The sequence below is a fragment of the Saimiri boliviensis genome, chromosome X (genome assembly GCF_048565385.1).
Source record: "Saimiri boliviensis isolate mSaiBol1 chromosome X, mSaiBol1.pri, whole genome shotgun sequence".
Lineage (NCBI taxonomy): Eukaryota > Metazoa > Chordata > Mammalia > Primates > Cebidae > Saimiri > Saimiri boliviensis.
In genome coordinates, this window is record NC_133470.1 from 55,405,428 (window position 1) to 55,430,559 (window position 25,132).

General features: G+C 38.6%; 1 protein-coding gene across 5 annotated transcripts in view; it reads left to right on the forward strand.

Moving 5' to 3' along the window:
* The window catches only part of HEPH (hephaestin), an 83,454-nt gene extending 65,327 nt beyond the window's left edge, over positions 1-18,127 (forward strand). For 3 of the 5 annotated variants that reach the window (XM_039475582.2, XM_010351672.2, XM_074392308.1), the window contains 6 exons: positions 5,609-5,715; positions 6,859-7,084; positions 9,883-10,022; positions 10,899-11,061; positions 14,463-14,507; positions 17,185-18,127. In XM_039475582.2, the coding sequence (XP_039331516.1) occupies positions 5,609-5,715; positions 6,859-7,084; positions 9,883-10,022; positions 10,899-11,061; positions 14,463-14,507; positions 17,185-17,417 (914 nt within the window). In that variant the 3' untranslated portion in view covers positions 17,418-18,127. The remainder of the gene's footprint in view (positions 1-5,608; positions 5,716-6,858; positions 7,085-9,882; positions 10,023-10,898; positions 11,062-14,462; positions 14,508-17,184) is intronic. The other 2 variants (XM_074392306.1, XM_074392307.1) reach the window with 1 other exon arrangement.
* Positions 18,128-25,132: the final 7,005 nt, after the last annotated feature.

Sequence of the window (25,132 nt, forward strand, 5' to 3'; positions counted from 1 at the left end):
TTATTGAGCAGCCTGTTTGGACAGAACATTTTATTTTGTTCAATGTTAAACTTTTAGATTACTTCATTGCCCTTCACTGCAAATATTAAACATTAAAACCATCAACATGAAAAAATTTAAGTAATTCAGTGAAGAAAAGCTTCTTCAACAATGGCTAATCTATGCTTCTAGTATTAGATTTTTGTCTTTCTCAAGGAAACATATTATTAATGACTATATTATATATTAAAATTAAATCGAATATATGCATTTCTAAAAAGCATAACATGGAATTCAAGGCATCTGTCAAATTTATGTACTCAAAGTCTTGACTTTTAGAATTCACTGGTCAGTCATGATTGTAGACCAAGGCTGTCAAAACATGTATGTATGTATATATGTATGTATGTATGTATGCATCCATGCATGTATTTTATTTATTTAATTTTTAACTTTTATTTTAAATTCAGGGATACATGTTCAAGTTTGGTATATGGATAAACTTGTGTCATGGGGGTTTGTTGTAGAGACTATTATCTCATTGAGGTACTAAGCCTAGTACCAAATAGTTATTTTTTCTGGTCCTTTCCCTCCTCAACAACAGTGTCTGTTGTTTCCCTCTGTGTCCAAGTGTTCTCATCACTTATCTCCCACTTACAAATGAGAACATGCTATATTTGATTTTCTGTTTCTGCATTAGTTTGCTAAGGATAATGGCCTCCAGCTCCATCCATGTTCCTGCCAAGTACACGATCTCATTCTTTTTTATGGCTGCATAATATCCCATGGTGTACTTGTAATGCTTCTTTTTCTTTTTTTTTTTTAATCCAGTCTACTATTCTTCGGCATTTCAGTTGACTGTGTATCTTTGCTATTGTGCATTGACACACAGTGCTGCAGTGAATATATGTATGCATGTGTCTTTATGATAGAATAATTTATATTCTTTACCTATATACCCAGTAATGAGATTGCTGAGTTAAATGGTAGTTCTGTTTTTAGATCTGTGAGGGATCACCATACTGTTTATCACCATGGTTGAACTAATTTACACTCCCACCAACAGTTTATAAGCATTCCCTTTTCTCTGCAATTTTGCCACTATCTGTTATTTTTTGACTTTTTAATAATAACTATACTGATTGGTATGAGATGTTATCTCATGTGGTTTTGATTTGTATTTCTTTAATGATCAGTAATGTTGAGTTTTGTGTGTGTGTGTGTGTGTGTGTGTGTGTTTTCTTTTTGAGTGATACCTACATAAAATGGAATATATTTATGTATATAATGGAATAATGCAGTATGCAATCTTTGAGGATTAACCTTTTTCATTCGGCACAATTCTCTGGAGAGTCATCTAAGTTGTTGTATGTGTTAATAGTTTACTAGTTTTTATTGCTGAGTAGTATTCCATGGCATGAATGTACAACCTTTTGCTGTTAAAGGAAATTTAGATTATATCCAGTTGTTGGCTCTTATTAGTAAAATTGCTATGACTACCTGTGTAGAAGCATTTATTTATTTATTTGTTTATTTATTTATTTTTTGAGGCAGAGTCTGATCCTGTCACCCAGGCTGGAGTGCAGTGGCGTGATCTTGGCTAACTGCAACCTCTGCCTCCCAGGTTTAAGTGATTCTCATGCCTCAGCCTCCCAAGTAGCTGAGATTACAGGTGCCCACCACCACACTTGATTAATTTTTGTATTTTTAGTAGAGATAAGGTTTTGCCATATTGGCCAGGCTGATCTCAAACGCCTGATCTCAAGTGATCTACCTGCCTTGGCCTCCAGTGTGTTAGGATTACAGGTGCTGTGTAGAAGCTTTTGTGTGAACATTGCTCACATTTCTCTATGGTAGATACAAAGAACTGGGATTTCTGGATTATACAGTAAAGGGATATTTAACTTTATAAGGAACTTCCAGGCTTTTTCCAGAGTGTCTGAACAATTTTACATTCCCATCAGCAATGTGTGAGTGATTCAGTTGTTCCCTATTCTTGCCAGCATTTGGTGTTATCACTGATTTTTAAAAGACATTGTAACAGGTATGTAATGATATCTCATTATAATTTTGATGTGCATTTTTCAAATGGCTAATAATGTTTAACATCTATCATATGTTTATTTGTCACTCATATATTATGTAGTAAAGCATCAGATCAACTTTGTTTTGCCTATTTTTAATTGGGTTGTTTGTTTTTATTTTGTTAAAAATTTAAGGGTTATATATCTTGGATACAAGAGTGAAGCCTTGGCTACTATGGTCAGTCTAGGGCTGTCTGAGGAAATTATATTTAGGCTGATACTTGAATGTAGCATAGAAATCAGCCATACTAAGAAACTTACAGGACAACTTCAACTGCAAGTATAAATACCTTGAGACAGGAATGATCTCAGTGTATTTGAGGAATAAGAAGAAGACAGTGCGGATGTAGCATACTGAGAAGGATGAAGAATAATAAGAAATCAGTTTTTAGAGATAAGGATCAGTAAGATCATGTAGTGTCTTGCAAGCCATAGAAGGGAATTTTTATTACTCACAGTGAGGAGCTGTTGCAGAGATGTGATATGGTTTACTCTGTATTTTAAAAGGTTGTATTTTTTGTTATGTGAAGCATATGTTATGAGAGGAACAAGATAGATGGCTATTATAGTTGTCCAGGTGACAGAAGATAATGGCACAGACTATGGTGGAAGATGGGTAGAAGTAGATAGATATGAGATATGTTTTCTGGATAGATCCCTCATATCCATGCTGATGGATATGAGATGTGAGGGAGTGAGAAGAATGAAAGATAACTTGAGTTTTTGGCTTACATAAATGGTGGCACTATTTAGTGAGATAAAAAGGACTGCAAAGGAATAGGTTTGGGGGAGAAGTCAAATATTTATTTTGAATATGTTGAATCTGAGATAACAACTAAACAAATGGAGGTGCCAATAAGGCAGCTGAATAAGTCTTGAGCTCAATGGAGAGATTGGACAGAAGTTCAGTTAAACAGAACAACTTAATCAAAGACGCAGAGCTGTGGAAGTATGAAGTATGCTCAGAGATGAGCAAGTAGTAAAGTTTGACCAGTATGTATTTTGCATAACTAGAAAGAATAAGAGACATGGCTGAAAAGGTAGGCCAGGGCTGAGTTAGAGAGAACTTAGATGCTTGGAAAATGTTTGAAATTTATTATTTGATTATTAGGAAGCCATTACAGGTCTTTGAGAAAAGGCATGACATGAACAAATAAAGGTTTTAGAAAGATTAATATGGCATAGACAAAACAATGTTTAAAAGAAGAACAAAGTTGGAGAGCTCATACTTAATGATTTTTAAACTTACTACAAAGCATAACATTCAAGATTGTGTGGCATTGGTGTAAGGATAGACACATAGATCAATAGAATAGAATTGAAGATCCAGAAATAAACCCTCCCATTTTTTGGTCAATTCATTATCAACAAAAGTTCCAAGACCTTTCAATGGAAAAAAACATAGTCTTCTCAATAAATGGTGCTGAGGCAATTGGATTTCCACATACAAAACTATGAAATTGGACCTCTAACTCACAACATATGGAAAAATCAACTCAAAATGAATCAAATGCCTAAATATAAAACCTAAAGCTATAAAACTTTTAGAAGAAAGCAAAGGAGAAAACCTTCATAACCTTGGATTAGGCAATGGTTTCTTATATACAACACTAAAAGCACGAGTGAACAAATAAATTGAAATACCTTAAAATTTAAAGTATGCTTTGAAGGACACCATAAAAAAGTGAAAAGACAACCCACAAGATGTGAAACAATTTGACAATTATATATCTGATAAGGGACTTGTATCCAGAATCTATGAGAAACTATTGCTTGATGTCATTGTTACTTGACAATGTTATCAAAAAACACATAACCTATTTTAAAATAGGCAAAAGATTCAAACAAATGCTCTAAAGAAGTTGTTAAAATGGCTATTAGGCACAGGAGAATATACTCTACGTTGTTACTCATCAGAGAAATGTAAATCACAACTGTAGTGAGATAACACTTTTCACATGCCAGAATAACTAAAATAAAAAATTTTAAAAAGCAGACAATAACTAGTTTTCATGCAGATGTTGAGAAATTGGAACCCTAATATGTGGCCAATGAGAATGCAAAATGGTGCAGGTGCTTTGGAAAGCAGTTTGGCAATTATTTAAGTGTTTAAACATAAAGTTACCATATAACTCAGGAATAAATACATCCACATAAAAACTTGTACACAAAGGCTGATTTGTGTACACTATTTGCAACACTATTCTTAATAACTAAAAAGTAAAAATGACCCAAGTGTTCATCAACTGAAAAATGAATGAATAAAATGTGGTATATCTATTCAATGAAATATTGTTTGGCAATAAACAATTAAGTATCGATATTTGCTACAATGTGGATGGGCAATGAAAGCATATTAAATAAAATTCAGTCACAAAAATAATTCAATGTCTATGGAATTCTCAGAATGGACAAATCTATAGAGACAGAAAGTAGATTAGTGATTACCTTGGGTGGGTGGGGTGGGGTGAGTGTGGGTGGGTGTATTGGGGGTGAGGGCAGTGCAGGAGTTTTTTTTGGTGGTAATGAAATGTTGTCAAATGAATTATGGTGGTGGTTATAAAGTTCTGTTAATTTGCTAAAAACAGTGAATTGAGCATTTTAAAAGGGTGAATTGTATGGTATGCAAATTAAATCTCAATAAAGTTCTTTAAAAAGATTAATATAGCATCAATTCGAAGATAAATTGGAGAGGCCAAGGCTGGAGGCAGAGAAATATATTAAGAGCTTTGTAATAGTTAAGAAAGCAAGGGTCTAAACTGGGGCAAGAGTAATGATAATTGAAAGAAGAGGATGGTTCTAAAATGTAGTGTAGAGGTAGAATCAATAAGACCTGCCATTTGGTTAGATGTTGAATTATGAAAGTGAAGAAGTAAAGAAGATTAAAGTTTTGAGTCTGAGTAAGTAGGAGAGTGATAATGTTATTTCTATACACTGGGAGCACAGATTAGGAAACAGGGTTGTTTTTCAAAGGAGGGAGGTGAGTACATGCAATCTATTTTCAAGGCGCTGTCAGGATAATCTTTAAAAGATATTCAGTATCTAATTGAAAACTTGGAGTTGGAGCTTACTAACAAGGGGAGTCTGGCTGGAACTAAGTATTTAAGAGTTATTGATGTGCAGATCATAGTTGACCTCAGAAAGGTGACTAAAGCTTCTGAGGAAAGAGTATGGAAAGAGAGAAGAGAACTGAGACAGAACTTTGTGCAGTCAACTGCATTTAGGAGGTAGCAGCTAGAAAAAAATAAACCAAAACAGAGCCCCCCATTCCCAAAAAGCACATTACAAGAAAAAAAAAAAGTAGCAAGGCTGCCTTACCAGAGGATTGGACCTGGGCCTTTGAGGATAGGGAAAGTAGAAACAGAAAGGTTGAGGGTGTCCCATGGGGGAGAAGAGCAAGGTCACAAGAATAAAATGATAGAGGAATGACAAAGAAAGATCTTCAAGAAGATGGGACTCACCCACCACTGTCTCTTGGGGAGACCTGGGAGTTGAGAGAAATTTCTGACCCGGTGCAACTGGAGTTTCCTTGTTATGCTTCCTAGGTGAGGTGCTCACTTATCAATGGAACATCCCAGAGAGATCTGGCCCTGGGCCCAATGACTCTGCTTGCGTTTCCTGGATCTATTATTCTGCAGTGGATCCCATCAAGGTAAAAACAAGATTGGTTGTCTGGACGTGGGTCAAACTCTCTGGCAAAAAGAAGCTATTAAGCAGGTGTAGTAAGAATCTTACTCCTGAGATACTAGAGCCTGGAATTTGGGAAACATTCCTCAAAAGCTGGACTTATTTTGATAGACAGGAGGAGAGAGGAAGGGAATGGGTAGCATCAGATATTTGTCATGAAGATTGCCTTCCTTACCTTTTCATTTCGGATCCTATGCAGGCATCCCCAAACTTTTTACACAGGGGACCAGTTCACTGTCCCTCAGACCGTTGGAGGGCCGCCACATACTGTGCTCCTCTCACTGACCACCAATGAAAGAGGTGCCTCTTCCTGAAGTGCGGTGGGGGGCTGGATAAATGGCCTCAGGGGACCACATGTGGCCCGCGGGCTGCAGTTTTGAGGATGCCTGCTATAAAGCAACATGTTCTTATTATTAAAAAACAAATAAACAAAAAAACACCTCAGGTTGGTTGTACAGAGATTGAGGCTATAGTCCCAAATTTGGTTATAGTATGCTTTTAGAGTGACCTCAAATAAGTCATTCTGCCTCTGTTTTCTTATCTGGGAAATGAATTTATCGATCTAGCCATCCATCTACAGCCAGCCATCAGCAATAATTTATTTAGTGCCTACTGCATTTTAGGCATTTTACTTGGTGCTTTGGATGATATAAATTTAAGATAGATTTCCCGTCTTCAAAGAGTCTGGTCTAGTTGAGCAAGAGGAAACCTGGAGAAAGCATCACAATGGGAGGTGCATGTTCTCTTAGCCTCAAAAGCTGAATCACATTATGCCATCAGATAAGGGTATGATGAGAAGGAGGGCATTACAGGTAGAGGAAACAGCACAAAAAGGACACTAGGTTGTAAAAATGCCTGGTAGGCTAAGAGGCCAATAATTAGTTTAGCCTAGCTAAAGCATAGGTTAGATAGTGTATCTTAACTAAGTCCCAAGTTAATTGTGAGAATGAATTCAAATAATACAGTGGGGTATTTATAAATGTAAGATATCATGAGGAAATACTGAGAGGCACAATAGGCTTGTATGAGAACCTGCCTCCCTGCAGTGTACCGCTACCCAGAAACAATTTCATCTCCTTCTTTCTCTCCCATTTCCTCCTTTCCTCAGGACATGTATAGTGGCCTGGTAGGGCCCTTGGCTATCTGCCGGAAGGGCATCCTGCAGCCTCATGGAGGACGGAGTGACATGGACCGGGAATTTGCCTTGTTATTTTTGATTTTTGATGAAAACCAGTCTTGGTATTTGGAGGAAAATGTGGCAACCCATGGGTCCCAGGATCCAGGCAATGTTAACCTACAGGATGAAACTTTCTTGGAGAGCAATAAAATGCATGGTCAGTAGAAAAAAAAAAAAAAAAAGAAAAAACCCACTCTTCCTCCAGGGAAGTCTCTACTGGTTATATGGGGATATCAGATAGGCTCATTACTACCTAAGGGAATACAATTCCAGAAAGGATAGGAACCTGGAAGATCAAATGGAGATGAGTTTAAAGAAATGTTTCCTATTATTGTACATTTATATATGCAGAGCAGATATGTGGTCCAGATTAGACTGACTGCCCAAAAAGCAGGAAGTTGATTCTGTAAAGTTGACACCGTGATACCAGCAAATTTTAACATATTAGAGAAGGCAAAATGGACATGCATGACCCTCAATGTACTTGTCAAGCTGACTGCTTAGTGCCCCTCTATTTTAAAACCCTGAGTTTAGTATCCCAATATAATCTTATTTATTTGCCACTCTGAATTTGGGATCTGTTATCTCAATGGATTCCAATACAGCCAGATGAAAGCTTGTATTTTAGTCTGTTTTTAAAACAGAGTTTCAATTTACAGATAGAAGAATTAAAAAAGAGAGCCTTAGTGAGAAGCATGCTGGATTTCTTTCTTTTTTTTTTGAAACGGAGTTTTGCTCTTGTTACCCTGGCTGGAGTGCAATGGTGCGATCTTGGCTCACCGCAACCTCCGCCTCCTGGGTTCAGGCAATTCTCCTGCCTCAGCCTCCCGAGCAGCTGGGATTACAGGCACACGCCACCATGCCCAGCTAATTTTTTTGTATTTTTAGTAGAGACGGGGTTTCACCATGTTGACCAGGATAGTCTCGATCTCTTGACCTCGTGATCCACCCGCCTCGGCCTCCCAAAGCGCTGGGATTACAGGCTTGAGCCACCGTGCCTGGCGCATACTGGATTTCTGTTAGATGCAGAGAATAACTTTTTGATGCTTGAAGGGATTTGGGAGGGAAATTGTGCATCAAAGCCTTCCTTTGCTCAAGAGATCTGTGTAGCTTTTAAAAAACAAGAGAAAGAAAGGAGAGTATAAGTGCAGTCAAATGTATGAAGTGATCCCTCACTATTCCTTCTAGTCCAAGGTTTCTTTGACATAAGGATGAGGCGTAGCTTTGATACTGACTCTAATGGAACTAAAAAGTAGTATCTTATTATCCCACAGATTTTAGCTATTTCTCCTTGATGGAGTGATGAATGATTTACATTAGAACAGATGATTTACAAACTTCACAAGGTGTACATTTTAGCACTTGTCCAATCAGAGAAATGGCCCAGGACAAAAAGAGAATGAGGGCACAGTTAGGTACTGTTAATGCAGCAGTTTGGCTAATGCTTACTTTCTTCTGTTTGTTTATGTGTCTATTTATCCACACTCTTCAGGTATAAATATATCTACCTATCCATCTAGCAGGTATTTGTTGAGCACTTTCTGAGTGCTAGCACTGGACATATTTGCACCTGAGGGGTAAAAAAATAATAACCCTCTCTTCCCTTTCAGGTTCCTGAACCAACTGAGAAAGAGAGATAGATGCTTAAGATCAAATGTGAATCGTATTACTAAGAAGGCTAATTGAAAAACTGATTTAAGTTCTACAACTAAATGGGCTTACTAACAATTCTCTGGCAACAGACAGACTTTTCTACCTTGTCACTGACGTAGATGAACAGCAATACTCTCCTCTTTTGCAGAGGGAGAATCTTACCCACAGTGAAATAATGAAACAGCTATTGCCAATTTCTATTGCCAGATTGATGAGAAAGAAAAAAGATCAATAAGAGGCTGAGTTGATCATGTTTAGTTTTCTCTCTGAAATCCACAGTTTGGTAGAGGTAGACATAGAGACGGATTATAAGTGATTGCTTTCTCTCTTGGGGAATAAAGTGGAAATTACCTTTCCTCTGTAAGAACATGAGAAGTGGAAAATTGTCTAGGAAAAAGTCCTGGAAGTGTGAATTAATATAACAATGAGTAGTTTGATGTCCTTGGAGCATAGGATGTGGTCTGGGAAGAGACCCATGCATTAATATCATTGTTAATTTCATGCATTAATATTATTAATTCCATGAATGTGACAGGTCTTTTTTAACATTTATTGTAAACTCAGCTATCTACTGTTCTGAAAAAATACAAGGAACCTATAGTAATGTAGTATATACACACATTCTTTCCTGAATATTAGGACCCTGTAGTCTAATTGGGGATGTAAGCTTTCACACATGATAAGACAGGTAAAAATAGAAGGCAATTTCTTATGAGTTCCAATGACTCATGCAAACAGTACTGGAGGAGCTCACAGGAGGAAGGGGATGCAGGGAATGAGAGGTATGGAGAGGAACTAGGAGATTAGTAAAGTCTTTCTAGGGGATGTGAAGATTTGACTGGACTTTTAAAAAATGAATAAAAGAAGACAGGATTTCTGGTAAGGAATCTTAGAAACACAAGAACAAAGAACATGCATGGACCATTTGAGGAGTGGTGAATAAATCACCCCAATTGGAATAAATGTATTGGGTAGTGGAAGACAAGTCTGGGAAGTTGGTTTGGAGCTGTATTTTGAAGGATCTTGTTGGCTGACATAAGGACTTGCTCTTTGGGGCAGGAGAAAGTAATTAAAATATTTTAAGCAGCAGAATGACATCATCAGATTCAATTATTTAGAGAGATAATTCTGGTAATATCAATGTAAGAAGATACCCTGAAGAGGGATTGATGGAATAAAGGTGAGACAAATTAGGAGTCCATTGCTATCCTAGATAAAAGAGATTAGATCTAGGACAGTGGCAATGGGAAGTCAAAAGGAGAGACATAAGAAGCTTTTTTCTTTCTTTCTTTTTTTCTACAGCAATCAATGGGAAACTCTATGCCAACCTTAGGGGTCTTACCATGTACCAAGGAGAACGAGTTGCCTGGTACATGCTGGCCATGGGCCAAGATGTGGATCTACACACCATCCACTTTCATGCAGAGAGCTTCCTCTATCGGGTGAGCTGGAAAGTGGCCTGAGTTCCTCAAGGATGATTAGAGGAGTGTTTTATCAGCAATTGAGAAAAAGGGTAATAGCATTGAAAAAGGTAACAATTAGTTAAAAGAGCAGAGGTCTAATACATGGAGTACTGAGCTGCAAATTCTAGTCCAGCTGTGTATCCCAAGGTCAATAACTTCCCTCAAGGCCCTAGCTTTCCCTTCTGATATGGAAGAGACAAAATGACTCATTTATGGTTAAGGAGACTGAAAAGAATCATTATCAAGTCTCAGTCAAGGATTTGAGACTCAATGAGCAGTGATTTTTAAGAACAAGGAATTTCAGAGTAGCATCTCAGAATTGCTGAATGCTCTTAATCCATCATAAGAAGAGCTTAAATTCAGGAGCTACGTGGAACAATATGCAGATTTTGAAGATAGTTTAATCTTAGGTAAAGGAGGAAGAGTTGGGGGCATTGATAGAGACTTTGAGATTTAGAAGTGCTGAAAGAAACAATGGCAAGGGTAACACTTTTATTTGAATCAATTTCTAAAGGAAATACATGCCTCATTCATAGGGGTTAAAGCTTAAGCCAAATTCCACACATTTTAGCTTGTTGAAAAGTATGGAGATACTTATTTTGAACCTTCTAAAATAACCTAGAAATTCTTTTACTTTGGGACACTTTAAGAGGAGGAAGTCACCTCTGTTGTAGTTTCTGTGGGTGGGTTCATTGGAGATACGAATAAAGTGAACTTTTAAAGCCACTCACTGGTCTAAGAACCTTGCAGTCTCATCTTCCCAATGTGGGCGTCACAAATTTTTAGTTCCTGAAAGCTTTAAGATGATCTTTATATCCTTCATTTCCTCTCCCCCATTCCCGATCTCTCTTGAAGAATGGCGAGAACTACCGGGCAGATGTGGTGGATCTGTTCCCAGGGACTTTTGAGGTTGTGGAGATGGTGGCCAGCAACCCTGGGACATGGCTGATGCACTGCCATGTGACTGACCATGTCCATGCTGGCATGGAGACCCTCTTCACTGTTTTGTCTCAAACAGGTAAGTTTTAACTTCCCCAAAAGGATCATCTTCTAACACTTTATATAACCTATAGGAATGAGGTCATATCAAAAAGCCTCTTGCATGTCTCCTTCTGATACCAGAATAGGCAGGTCTTAAGACAGAGTATAGTCTCCTTCTAGGTATTGCTCCAACAAATATTTCTAATTCTCAATTGCACCTGTCCCTCCATTGCTCTAACCAATATTTCTAATCCCCTGACACCTGTCCCTCTCCTAATTACTTCAAAACCTGTTGAGCTCATATTGGTTGACCCAGCCTGAAACTGGTTTGGCTCTATGCAGTGAAGCTTAGTGCAGGTCTGCTTCTTTTGAAATAAATTTAATTTATATACAAATGTATTACTTAGACTGCATTAGAGTAACTTATTATTTCAAGGAATATTGCTAATTAGTCTTTTTAAAAAGAGAATATATCTAACAGTCGCTCATTAAATTGATTTGTTTTGTGGGGTTGTGAAAGGCAATTCTTTCCTTATTGTTTGTTTTCCTTAGAGTCAGTGTCTTGGTCTGTCACCCAGGCTGGAATGCAGTGGTGCAGTCATGGCTCATTGGAGCCTCGAACACCTAGGCTCAAGCGATCCTCCCACATCAGTCTCCCAAGTAGCTGGGACTTCAGGAATGTGCTACCACACAAGGCTAATTTTTACACTCTTATAATTTTTGTAGAGAAAAGATCTTCTGATGTTATGCAGGATGGTCCCAAACTCTTGGCCACCTTCTGCAGCAGCAATCCTCCCACCTTGGTCTCCCAAAGTGCTGGGATTGCAGGCATAAGCCACTGCACCCAGCCTAGTTTTTATGTTTTAGACACAGGGTTTTGCCTAGGCTGGTTTCAAATATCTGGGCTCAAACAATGCTTCCACTTAAGCCTCCCAAGTCACTGGGATTACAGGAATGAGCCAACATATCTAGCAAGACAGTTATTGTTGGTTTCTGAATAGCTTCTAAGGATAGAAATAGGTATTGACCTTCAGTTATAGCTTATCTCAGAGTTACTAATAAGAGTGGAAAAAAAAAACTTTTTCTTTATGTTCTATATGGAGAGGGAGTAGCTGGGGCAATTTCTTTACCAGTCACTCTTTGTTCTTCACCAAAAAATGTAGATGGGTAGGCTGTGTTGGCTTTTGTCTCTTTGGGTAATTAAAGGGTCAAATGTCTTACTTCTTAAGCTTCTTGACCCCAGTCCAGCCCCCAACATTATTTGCCTTCCAAGAAGCCCTACAGAGCCTCCTGGGGCCCACAAAAATCAAGGTGGTTGTTTTTTTTTTCTATGCTTTTAAAGAATATACAGCCACCATTTAAACAAAAATAGTATTCCAAGGTTGTCAGCCATTGGCACTCTATTGAGAGCAATAGTAAGTGGGAAAATGTCTTTGAATATTTAAATAGACTTAGCAAACCAGGGTAGAGAATACAACTCTTCTGTTTACCCTCAGGGAGGGAGACGATTGATTGTACATTATGATTTCCTGTATAATTTAAGAGATTTATTTGCCATCAACCAATACTGCTAGAATGCAGCTTCCGCTTAACTACTCAAAGGCTATTCCCTAGAACCCAGATTTACACAAACTTCTTTGTTGTGTTGTCAGTACATAGAACAAAACTCAAGTGATCAATTGATATGTCATCAGGATGATATAGATCCAAGGCAACAGGTTTTCTCCATATGTAGTAATGGGTTATCCCAAATATGGACCATCCAATATATGAGAACATTTTAATACATAGTGTCAGGGTGCTTCCATGAGGAAGGATAGCTCATATCTCTCTGTGACAATGAGTCAGCCCATAAATCTTTTCTATTTGCCTTTTTGTTTTTTATACCCCACTATGGTCTTTTTTCATATTGTTTCAACTCCATATGTGTTAATAGGTCAACAAGAAGGAAGAGTTGAAAAGATAGGAAGGAAAGAACTAATTGTTGGAACAAGGTTTCTGCTAAGACAGCAGGGAATGAGAATCAGAGCTAACATGCAAGATTAGTGCAAGAGTGGAAGTTATCTTTCTACTGTAAGAAGAAAGAAGACAGAAAATATAAGGATCAATGTGTAGGTTTGACCAGGGGGCTTGACAGACTGACAGAATTTCAGCCTATGGTCTTTTTTTCCTCTCTGATGGAACAAATAGTGTCATCTGCTGAGAATGAAGGACACGTGGTAGGGTACAGGGCTAGAGGGAAGTGGACAAAAGTTTGAAATAGCCACTCTGGGGGATGGGAAATAAATTAATTAATTATTTCACTAAGCAGCATTAAGGACTTAGTTGAAATTGGACACAAAGAATATTAATCTTTACAATTGTGTGATTTTTCTATGGCAGGATTCAGCATATCAGACCAAACCCAGGGAAATCACGTTTACTGGAGTTTTTGGTAGATTATTGCAATCCTCTTGGTAGATTAGTAGTTGAAGTGATGGACCTTGGAGTCTCAGTTGGTCAGGAATGGAAGAAAAGCCATGATGAAGTTCCTAGGTTGAGAAAAAAATGGAAGTGTCTGAAAGCTAGAGGTCTCATGGCAGAGGAGGATAACAGGTTTTTGAAATAAAGTGTATTAGAGCACTGAAAGGATTGGAGGTTGTTATTAGATTTTAGATTTCTGAGGTGTAACAATTCTGGATAACAATGTTAATGTGACCATGGGATTGGTTGGTAAAATTAAAGCAGACATTAAAGTCACTGGAGTTACAAAGTCACTCCAGAAGTTTCTTTCTCCAGAAGTAAGGCTTGAGTATTCGATGGGTTGGCACCAATGGTTGGAATTGAGGAAGAGGAAGACTGAGCCGGGTATTAAAGATTTTCATAAATGAAGAGAACTGCTAGCTAACAATAACAAGAAACGATTGTAGTTCTTCTAGTCAAATAATAGGAGCCTCAAAAGAGATCTGTCTTTACAAAAGCAGGAGGAACAATGACCTCAAAGAAGTATTGAGAGGACATAAATGAAGTATGGTCCTCAGAGAAGAACTCAGCTTTATTAAATGAAGGAGAGGAAGAAGTGTTCTGAGAAGATGTTGAATGTGTAGAGAAGTATGTTTGACAAGGAGCAGGGATTTCTTGAAGGAAATGTGGCAGATGATGGAAAATAGAGCAAGAGTGGGAATAGAGGAAGTGCCAAGGAACACGTAAATAATAGCAGAGGGGTGATTTACATTTGGGGCTCCAAGCCTGTTCTAGTGCCCATATTTCATGTCACTGTTAAAAATCAAATCAATATACCAATATTTACTTTGACTACAAAGTAGTAAATTCTATCTTTATTTTGCTTACTTTATCACAGAGAAATTTCTGCAACAAATGTTGACCTCTCACAGGGGTCCTATGGATTGGTAGGAAGAACAACAGGGCTAACCTCTTGTCTTTCTTCCCCCCAACCAGAACACTTAAGCACTATCACCACCATCACCAAAGAGACTGAAAAAGGTATGTAAAATGATTCACAGACTGGGTAGTTATATGTAGTGTGTTTGTGTGGGGGGTAGAGGGAAGTACCTTTAGGGAATGGGACTTATGTGACTGAAAGTTAGGATATATCAGCAGAAAGTATCCTGAGACTTCTGTAAGACTTCAGAAGCCAGAGAACCAAGGTTTAGCTTCCCTCAGCAGGTTTATTCTCTCTGGCTTCTACCCCAAACCTCCTGAGTTGGGGAAAACAGCCTCCTCCCCATTTAAAGGCTGCTATATTAGCCTCCTATCTAATGTGAGAGGAGGACAGAAAATTCTAGATGCTAGTCAGAAACCAAATACTGCATTTTCTCACTTATAAGTGGGAGTTAAGCTATGAGTATGCAAAGGTATACAGAATGGCATAATGGACGTTGGAGACTCAGAAGCAAGGAGGGTAGAAGAGGAATGAGGAATAAAAAACTACTTGTTAGGTACAATGTGCAATACTTGCATGATGGGTGCACTAAAATCCCAGACTTTACCACTATACAATTTATTCATGTAACCAAAAACCATTTGTACTCCTAAAGCTGTTGAAATACACACACACACACACACACACACACACACACACACACACACACACACACGTATTAATCTAGGTTCTGCTAGGTTGGTCATGGAAAAGTTGTTGCAAAAACATGAATTCCCCATAGGGACAGTGTGCAACTAGAGCAAACACCACATATTCTTCAACAGCTATTTTTTTTTCTTGCCTCTTTCCCTTTCATCTATAAAATACCAAAGAGTTAAACCTTTGGAACCAGCCATTTCTGACCTTGAATACTATAGAGATTATTTTTCTGTGCAGCCCAGGTCCAAATAGTGTTGTTATTCTCCAACTCATTTGTCTCTGGATGAGGAAAGCTCCAGAAAGTTATGAGAGTTAAAAGGAACATTAGAGATAATCAGTTTAGTTAGAGGTTTCACAGCTGTTTTGGAGAAGTCTTAACGATCTGCCTAAGTATGTCATGAACTGCTAACCAGGGGACGAGGATATGTCCTAGAGGGGGTGGGAAGAGGTAAGGTGAGATTTTGTGAATGGGGCTTTAGAACTTGCCTCTTTCAACCTGAGCAGCTCAATTATTTTATACATATTTAAAAATTATCTATCTATATATTTGTCTTCACACATACTTTGTATGCACATTTGTACATACATATTTTGTGTACATTTATACATTCCTCATGAGCTCTCATTTGTTAAAATGTTTCCACAATGGGGGAAAAAAGCCTTTGAAACTGTTGGTCTAATAAAACCCAGTAATTTTCTACATGAGAAGCTGAGAAATAGAAAGTGATTTGTTCAAGGTCACAAAACAAATATGTGGCAGAATGTAAACTCAGAACCAGGAAGTTTTTCAGCTTCTGTTTGAACTCATTATATTATATAGTCTCTCGGTTGTGTTAGTACATTAATTCATCCAGTTATACAGTCATCATACAGGTGTCAGGTACCAGGGATATCAAAACAAGTAAGACATGGTCACTATTTTCCAGTGTCTAAAAATGGAATGAGGCACAGAAACAATAATTGCATTGCTGGATGCTGTGTGTTGTACAAAAAGGGCAAACAATAATAACAGCTAACATTTATTGGGCACTTACTATCTGCTAGGTGCTATGCTATTTTGTAAGTATTAATTCACTTTAATCTTACAATATGCCCCTGGGTTAGATAAAATTAGATATTATTCTAATTTTATAAAAAAGGAAACTGAAGTTTAGATGGGAAGTGAGGGATTAGGTCACTTGGCCCAAGGTCACATAATACGTAAATTATGGGAGTACAAGTTACAGGCACTTGGAAAACATAAAGGAAAGAACGATTAATTGTCTAATGAAATCAAAGAAAACTTTGAAGAGACATGTAATATTTAAGATAGGAGTAGAAAGATGAGAAGGAAAGTGTGTTCAGACAAGGGGATTAGCATGACCAAAGTCCTTAGAAGCCTGAAAGGGGCTCACTTATTATAAGGGGGAAAGAATGAGTGGCTATGGTTGAAAAGTAGTAGATAGGACTAGAAGGATAGATTAGAGCCTGATAGTGAGAGTTGGAATCTCTGGTTTAAGAGTCTGAGCTTCTCTCTGTAGGTTAATTGGGAATCATCCAAAGTTTTTATGCCAAGAACTGACAATCAGATATTTCACTCGGAAATATCTATATTACATCAGTGTTAATATGACCCAAAGAGGTAAGACTGGACAGCCTAGAAGCAGGTTCTTGTCATGGTTTGTCAAAATTGCTATTGATAAACTGCATGATTGAGTTAAACTTCTTTCTGAAGTTTCCCTTATTGCTTCCAATTCTACCCTCTGAAACCATACAGAACAAATCAAATTCATCCTTTTTTATATCACAGGACTTTAGAAATTTAAAAAACTGTATCAAGGGCCTTCCTAATCTGAGTCTTAGCTCTTTCCATGACTGGTCTGAGGCCTCAGTGATTCTCAGGGACCCTTTTAGCTGTAACATCATGTTTCTTTGATTATGTGCTTTAACCTCTAAATCTGTCTTCATAAGCTGGTTTTGTGAAAGATAAGGATGGGTCTCCTGCCCTGTTTGGACTGACTTGTTTTTTCAGGAGATGACTATACAAAATTAGAGTACTGCCCATCCCAGGATGTTCGTTTTCTTCTTTCTCCATTTCAGCAGTGACCCCTAGAGACATTGAAGAAGGTAATGTGAATATGCTAGGCATGCCGATCCCCATAAAGAATGTTGAGATGCTGGCCTCTGTTTTGGTTGCCATTTGTATTACCTTCCTGCTCATTGCTCTGGCTCTTGGTGGTGTGGTTTGGTACCAACATCGACAGAGAAAGCTACGACGCAATAGGAGATCCATCCTGGATGACAGCTTCAAGCTTCTGTCTCTCAAGCAGTAATATCTGAAGCCCGGGTGTATCCTCAGAAAGCACATCTGTCATGAATTCCCAGAAGGCCATGGACTAGTAACTAACTCCACTGTCAAAAGGGTGTGGGTGGTGGAGAAGCAGAAGAGGGAATCAAGCTTATCTGGGTATTTCTTCCTTTATTTATTTTACATGGAAATGGTATGATTTTACTTTTTCTTTAGTTTCTTTGCTCCACGTGGGCATCTGGGACTAAGGGAGTACCTTAGTACCCTATATCACAAATTTCAGTTGCTACATTATATTGCCTTCTGACACTTGGAAGGTCTTGAAATTTCTAGAAATGAATCCTTCTCACAAAGTAGATACCAAGAGAAAAACTCATTGATTGGGTTTCTCCTGCTTTCAAGGACTCAGGAAAGTTCACTTTGAACTGAGGCCAAGTGAGCTGTTAAGATAACCCACATTTAAACCAAGGGCTAAGAACATAGGCTTGATGGGAAACTGAATGTAGGCTGGGAATTGGAAATCCAAATTGAATTTTGATTCATCTTGGCAGTGAACTACTTTGGAGAAGTGGTGAACGGGTTGTTGCTGCCATGAGCATCTACAACCTCTGAAGCCAGAAGCTCTTCAAGAAAGCCAGTCCTCCAAGTTCCTACACAGTGGCACTGAAAGGAATGTTGAGTGATCTCCCCGTGTTTTAGACAACAAACCCTATTCATTAAAGTACTTGTTAGAACACTGAAAGACTGAATTTGATGGTTTTTGACGGTCTCTGTGGTTTCTGTGACCATGATTGAAACAGAAAAACTTAGGAGGTGAGTGAGTATATTATGGGTTTGTCTAGCCTTTGTAGAGCCTACAAGTTTGTGTTGTAGAGACAAGGAAGCTATTACAGAGGAAGATCAAAAAGGGTACTAACCTAGAAAAGGTGCTATCACATAAATGACAAAAATTTCCTGAGTGCCAATATAATTTTCCAGAGGGAAATAGAAGTCTAAGTTCAGACTCAAACCTATCCCCTGGACCACGGAAAGTGGGACCATATCTTGTGGGGCCTTTTTGGCAGTGGTGGTATGAGAGGTCTAGTTGCAACTTTGGGGGCTTCCTTATAGGACGGAGTCATTCTTCTGATATTTTACAGCAATATTCCTTTGTTACATGCAAATTTGAGCCTCTGTAAAACATTGGTCAGGGAGCACAGACAAGTCAAAAATTTGAGATTGGGTAAGATGACCCATCCCACTGCAGTATCCATAACACTGTGCCACATGGCAAATGGAGAGCAGAAGAGGTATCAGGAAGAGTAAAGATGATAATTGAATTATGTACTGTTTTACACTTTAAAAAGCATTTTAACTCCTGATTGCATTTGGCTTACCTCAGGGTAAGTCATTTTACATTTGAGTAATGTTATCCACTTATACATTTGAGCAAACAAAAGCTTATGGACATTAAGTGATTTCATCCAAGACCACCCAGCTAGAAGTTGAGCAGGGATTGAAGTATTCATCTATTTGACGTAAAATACCTGTTTCATCCTCCTATATTATGAAAATATCCATCTAATCTCCATCTATCTTACCCACATTGATTCCAACTTTTCTGTCTGTCCAGCAATCTATCTGTCTAGATAGTAATCTCTTGCAGATAAAATGTAAAAACCCACAGAGCTGGTGTTCAGTTACCATATAATGTTAAAGTTTGGAGGGGAAACACAATCCAGAGGCTACTATTCCTTTTGTTTTACCATGGTCAATGGCTTCCTGGAGAGCTTTACTGAGAATCTCAGAAACATAATAAGAGGTGGAAGGGGGATTTAGATGTCTAGTCATCCTAGGGTTAGTATTTGAGCCATTGCAGAATCAATGCATTTAACAGCAGCAAAACTCTTTTGGCCTGCAGTTACCATGGATGTTAATGAAGACCAAGTACATGCTAGGAATTCCAGTCAATTAATGGTTATAATTTGCATACAACTGGTAGGTTCTTAGTTTGGTATCATTTATAAATGTAAGAGACTATGAGATGGAATGCATTTTTTTCTTATTTTGTAATCCTGCTTCAAGTCAAGGAATAGAAACTCAGAGCCCATGTATTTAAGAAAGAATGTATTTTTCTAGTAAGTTTGCTCCAAGTAGGAAGGCAAGTAGTAGCTATTTTTGACAGTCACGTGACATTTCCATCCATTCTGATTCTCAAGCTATAAATTGTCATTGTCAACACGTTAGTGAGTCTTGCTTTTATCTCCAAAATATATTTAATCTATTCACTTCTGTCTCCATTGCTATTCATTTGTTTTCTTCTCTATTGCTACCACCTAAGTTTAAAACACAACGATGTGACCCAAAGCCATCTACAGATTTAATACAATTCCTGTCAAAATACCAATGACATTCCTCACAGAAATAGAAAAAAACACTCCTAAAATTTACACAGAACCATAAAAGTCACAGAATACCCACAGCTCTCCTCAGGAAAAAGAAAACTAGAGATATTACATTACCTGATTTCAAATTATAATACAGAGTTATAGTAACCAAAATAGCATTGCACTAGAATAAAAGTGGTCACATAGACCAATGGAAAAGAATAGAGAACTCAGAAACAAATCCACACAACTATGGTGAACTCATTTTCAACAAGGGTGCCAAGAACATACACTGGGGAAAAGAAAGTCTTCAATAAATGGTGCTGCACAAAAAACTCTTCAAAAAATCAATAAATCCAGGAGCTGGTTTTTTGAAAAGATCAACAAAATAGACCATTAGCCAGATTAATAAAAAAGAAAAGAGAGAATAACCAAATTGATGGAATAAAAAACAATAAAGGGGATATCACCACAGATTCCACAGAAATCCAAACCATCATCAGAGATTATTACAAACAACTCTATGCACATAAACTAGTAAACCTGGAAGAAATGGATAAATTCCTGGACACCTGCATCCTCCCAAGCCTAAACCTGGAAGAAGCCGAAACCCTGAATAGACCAATAACATGGTCTGAAGTCGAGGCAGCAATAAAGAGCCTGCCACCCAAAAAAAGCCCAGGTCCAGATGGGTTCACAGCTGAATTCTACCAGACATACAAAGAGGAGATTACACCATTCCTTCTGAAACTCTTCCAGACAATCCAAAAAGAGGGAATTCTTCCCAAATCATTTTACGAGACAAACATCATCCTGATACCAAAACCCGGCAGAGACTCAACAAGAAAAGAAAATTTCAGGCCAATATCCATGATGAACATAGATTCAAAAATCTTCAATAAAGTACTGGCAAACCGATTGCAACAGCATATCAAAAAGCTCATCCACCATGATCAAGTAGGATTCATCCCGGGGATGCAAGGCTGGTTCAACATACAAAAGTCCATAAACGTAATTCACCACATAAACAGAACCAAAGACAAAAACCACATGATTATCTCAATTGATGCAGAGAAGGCTTTTGACAAAATTCAACAACGCTTTATGCTAAAAACCCTCAATAAACTAGGTATTGACGGAACGTATCTCAAAACAATAAAAGCTATTTACAACAAACCAACAGCCAATATCATACTGAATGGGCAAAAACTGGAAGCATTCCCTTTGAAATCTGGCACTAGACAAGGGTGCCTTCTCTCACCACTCCTATTCAATATAGTACAGGAATTTCTAGCCAGAGCAATCAGGCAAGAAAAAGAAATAAAGGGTATCCAAATTGGAAAGGAGGAAATCAAATTGTCTCTATTTGCAGATGACATGATTGTATATCTGGAAGACCCCATCATCTCAGCCCAAAATCTCCTGAAACTGATAAACAACTTCAGCAAAGTCTCAGGATACAAAATCAACATGCAAAAATCACAAGCATTCCTATACACCAGTAATAGACTTCAAAAGAGCCAAATCAAGAACGAACTGCCATTCACAATTGCTACAAAGAGAATAAAGTACCTAGGAATACAACTAACAAGGAATGTAAAGGACCTCTTCAAGGAGAACTACAAGCCATTGCTCAACGAAATAAGAGAGGACACAAACAGATGGAGAAACATTCCATATTCATGGTTAGGAAGAATCAATATCGTGAAAATGGCCATACTGCCCAAAGTAATTTACAGATTCAATGCTATTCCCATCAAGCTACCAATGACCTTCTTCACAGAACTGGAAAAAAACACCTTAAACTTCATATGGAACCAAAAGAGAGCCCGCATAGCCAAGTCAATTCTAAGCAAAAAGAACAAAGCAGGAGGCATCACACTACCGGACTTCAAACTATACTACAAGGCTACAGTAATCAAAACAGCATGGTACTGGTACCAAAACAGAGATATAGACCAATGGAACAGAACAGAGGCCTCAGAGGAAATACAACATACCCACAACCATCTGATCTTCGACAAACCTGACAAAAACAAGCAATGGGGAAAGGACTCCCTGTTTAATAAATGGTGTTGGGAAAACTGGCTAGCCATGTGCAGAAAGCAGAAACAGGACCCCTTCCTGACACCTTACACCAAAATTAACTCCAGATGGATTAAACACTTAAACATCAGACCTAATACCATAAAAACCTTAGAAGAAAATCTAGGCAAAACCATTCAGGACATAGGTGTAGGCAAGGACTTCATGACCAAAACGCCAAAAGCAATGGCAACAAAAGCCAAAATAGACAAATGGGACCTAATCAAACTCCACAGCTTCTGCACGGCAAAAGAAACAGTCAGTAGAGTGAATCGACAACCAACAGAATGGGAAAAAATTTTTGCAGCCTACCCATCTGACAAGGGGCTGATATCCAGAATTTACAAAGAACTAAAACAGATCTACAAGAAAAAAACAAACAAGCCTATTCAAAAATGGGCAAAGGATATGAACAGATACTTTACAAAAGAAGACATACAGGAGGCCAACAAACATATGAAAAAATGCTCATCATCACTGGTCATCAGAGAAATGCAAATCAAAACCACATTGAGATACCATCTCACACCAGTTAGAATGGCGATCATTAAAAAATCGGGAAACAACAGATGCTGGAGAGGATGTGGAGAAATAGGAACACTTTTACCCTGTTGGTGGGAATGTAAATTAATTCAACCATTGTGGAAGACAGTGTGGCGATTCCTCAAGGACCTAAAAATAGAAATCCCATTTGACCCAGCAATCCCATTACTGGGTATATATCCAAAGGATTATAAATCATTCTACTACAAGGACATGTGCACAGGAATGTTCATTGCAGCACTGTTTACAATAGCAAAGACCTGGAACCAACCCAAATGCCCAACGATGATAGACTGGATAGGGAAAATGTGGCACATATACACCATGGAATATTACGCAGCCATCAAAAACGATGAGTTCACGTCCTTTATAGGGACATGGATGAACCTGGAAACCATCATTCTCAGCAAACTGACACAAGAACAGAAAATCAAACACCGTATATTCTGACTCATAGGTGGGTGTTGAACAATGAGAACACATGGACACAGGGAGGGGAGCACTACACACTGGGGTCCGTTGGGGGGAAATGGGGGAGGGACGGGGGTGGGGAGGTGGGAAGAGATAGCATGGGGAGAAATGACAGATACAGGTGAGGGGACGGAAGGCAGCAAACCACACTTCCAAGTGTGTACCTATGCAACAATCTTGCATGTTCATCACATGTACCCCAGAACCTAAAATGCAATAAAAAAAAATAAAAAAAAAAATAAATGGTGCTGCAAAAACTGAATACACCTATATGAAAGTATAAAACCCTATCACTCGCCATATGCCAAAATCAAATCAAAATGGATTAAAGACTTTAAATAAAGCCCCCAATCTATGAAACTACTATAAGAAAAAGTTAGGGAACATCTCCAGGACATTAGTCTGGGCAGAAATACCTCAAGGAATATCCCACAAGCACAGGCAACCAAAGCAGAAATGGAAAGATGGGATCTCATCAAGTTAAGAAGCTTCTGCAAAGCAAACAATCAACAAAGTGAAGAGACACCAAACAGAATGGAAGGAAATATTTGCAAACTACTCTTCTGACAAGGGGTTAATAATCAAAATATTTAAAGAGCTCAAACAAATATATCAGAAACATTTTAGTAATCTAATAAAAAATGGGCAAAATATTTTAATAGACATGCCTCAAAAGAAGACATACAAATGGCAAAGAGTCATACAAAAAAGTGCTCAACATCATCGATCGTCAGAGAAATGCAAATCAAAACTACAATGAAATATCATCTCACTCCAGTTAAAATGCCTTTTATCCAAAAGATAAGCAATAACATGCTGACAAGGATGTGGAGAATGGGGAACCCTCATAAATTGTTGGGAGGAACATAAATTAGTATAACCACTATAGAGAAAAGTTTGGAAGTTTCTGAAAAAAAAAAAAAAAAAAAAAAAGAAAGAAAGAAAGAAAGAAAAGAACCTAAAAAATAGGGAGTAGCCAAGATAGCCAACCAGAAGTAGCTAGTATGTATGATTCTATCTCTCATGGAGAGGAACAGAAGGGGTGAGTAAAAATAGAGCAGTTTAAACTGAAATATCCAGGTATTCATCTTTGTACTAATCAAGGAAACATCTTGACCTATGGAGAATGAAGAAAAGCAAGACAGAACAATGGCTCACCTGGGGGCAACATAGAGCCAGGGGAACTTCCATCACCTAGGGAAGTGGTAAGTGAATATTTGCCTCCGAGACACCATAGTTATCCCAAGTATCTTTACAGCCCTTGGGTCAGGAGATCACCTGGTGAAACTACTCCACTGCAGCCTTCAGTCCGACAGGCAGAGTTACATGAAATCTTGTCAAGGCATCTGCTCAGGCATGCATGGAGACCCTAGAGCGTTAGCTACTTGGGGGTTTTGGCAAAAATAGCTGCAACTTTGGCAGAGTGGAAGGTTAGACCTCCATACATACCCCTAGAAAAAAGGCTAAATTCAGAAGGCTGAGCAGCGACTGCCAGCAGTCCCAACTTCTTTGGCACATGGCACCTCACAAGATGAGACCTATACTGGCTTGGAATTTCAGCCGGCCTTCAGTAACCATATTGCACCTTCCTAAGAATGAGGTCCTGTGGGGAGGGGTGGACCAGCATCTTTGTTGTTTGGGTGACTTAGCTATTCCAGCCTTCTGGCTTTGTAGAGTCCAAGCTGACAGTGGGCAGAAGGAATCCCTCAACAAAGTACAGCTGCTCTACCAAAACATGGCCAGACTGCTGCTTTAATCAAGTGCCCGATCTCATTTCTCCTCACTGGTTGGGAACTTCCAGTTGGGGCCTCCAACCATTGCTGTTGGTGTTCTGAAGCAGACAGACATTTGTGAGCTCCCAGAGGGAGAGGTGGTCTACTATCTTTGCTGTCTTAGTGACATGTCCATTCCAGCCATCAGGCTTCAGAGTGTCTGAGGCAACTGGGGTGCTGAAGCGGACTCCCAGCACAGCACAGCTGCTCTACCAATATATGGCCAGACTCCTTTTTAAAGTGGATGCCTGAATCTGTTTCTACTCACTGGATGGGACCTCCCAACTGAGGTCTTCAGCCACCTCCTACAGGTGCATTTGGGCCAGCAACAGGCCCATATCTCCCTGATGGAGAGCTCCCAGAGGGAAGAACAGGCTGCCATCTTTGCTGTTTCACAGCCTTCACTGGTGAGACTTCCAGAAACTGGAAAATCTGAGGTGACTAGGGACCGGAGCAGGTTCCAAGCATACTGCAGGAGCCCTAAGAAAAAGTGGCCGGACTGT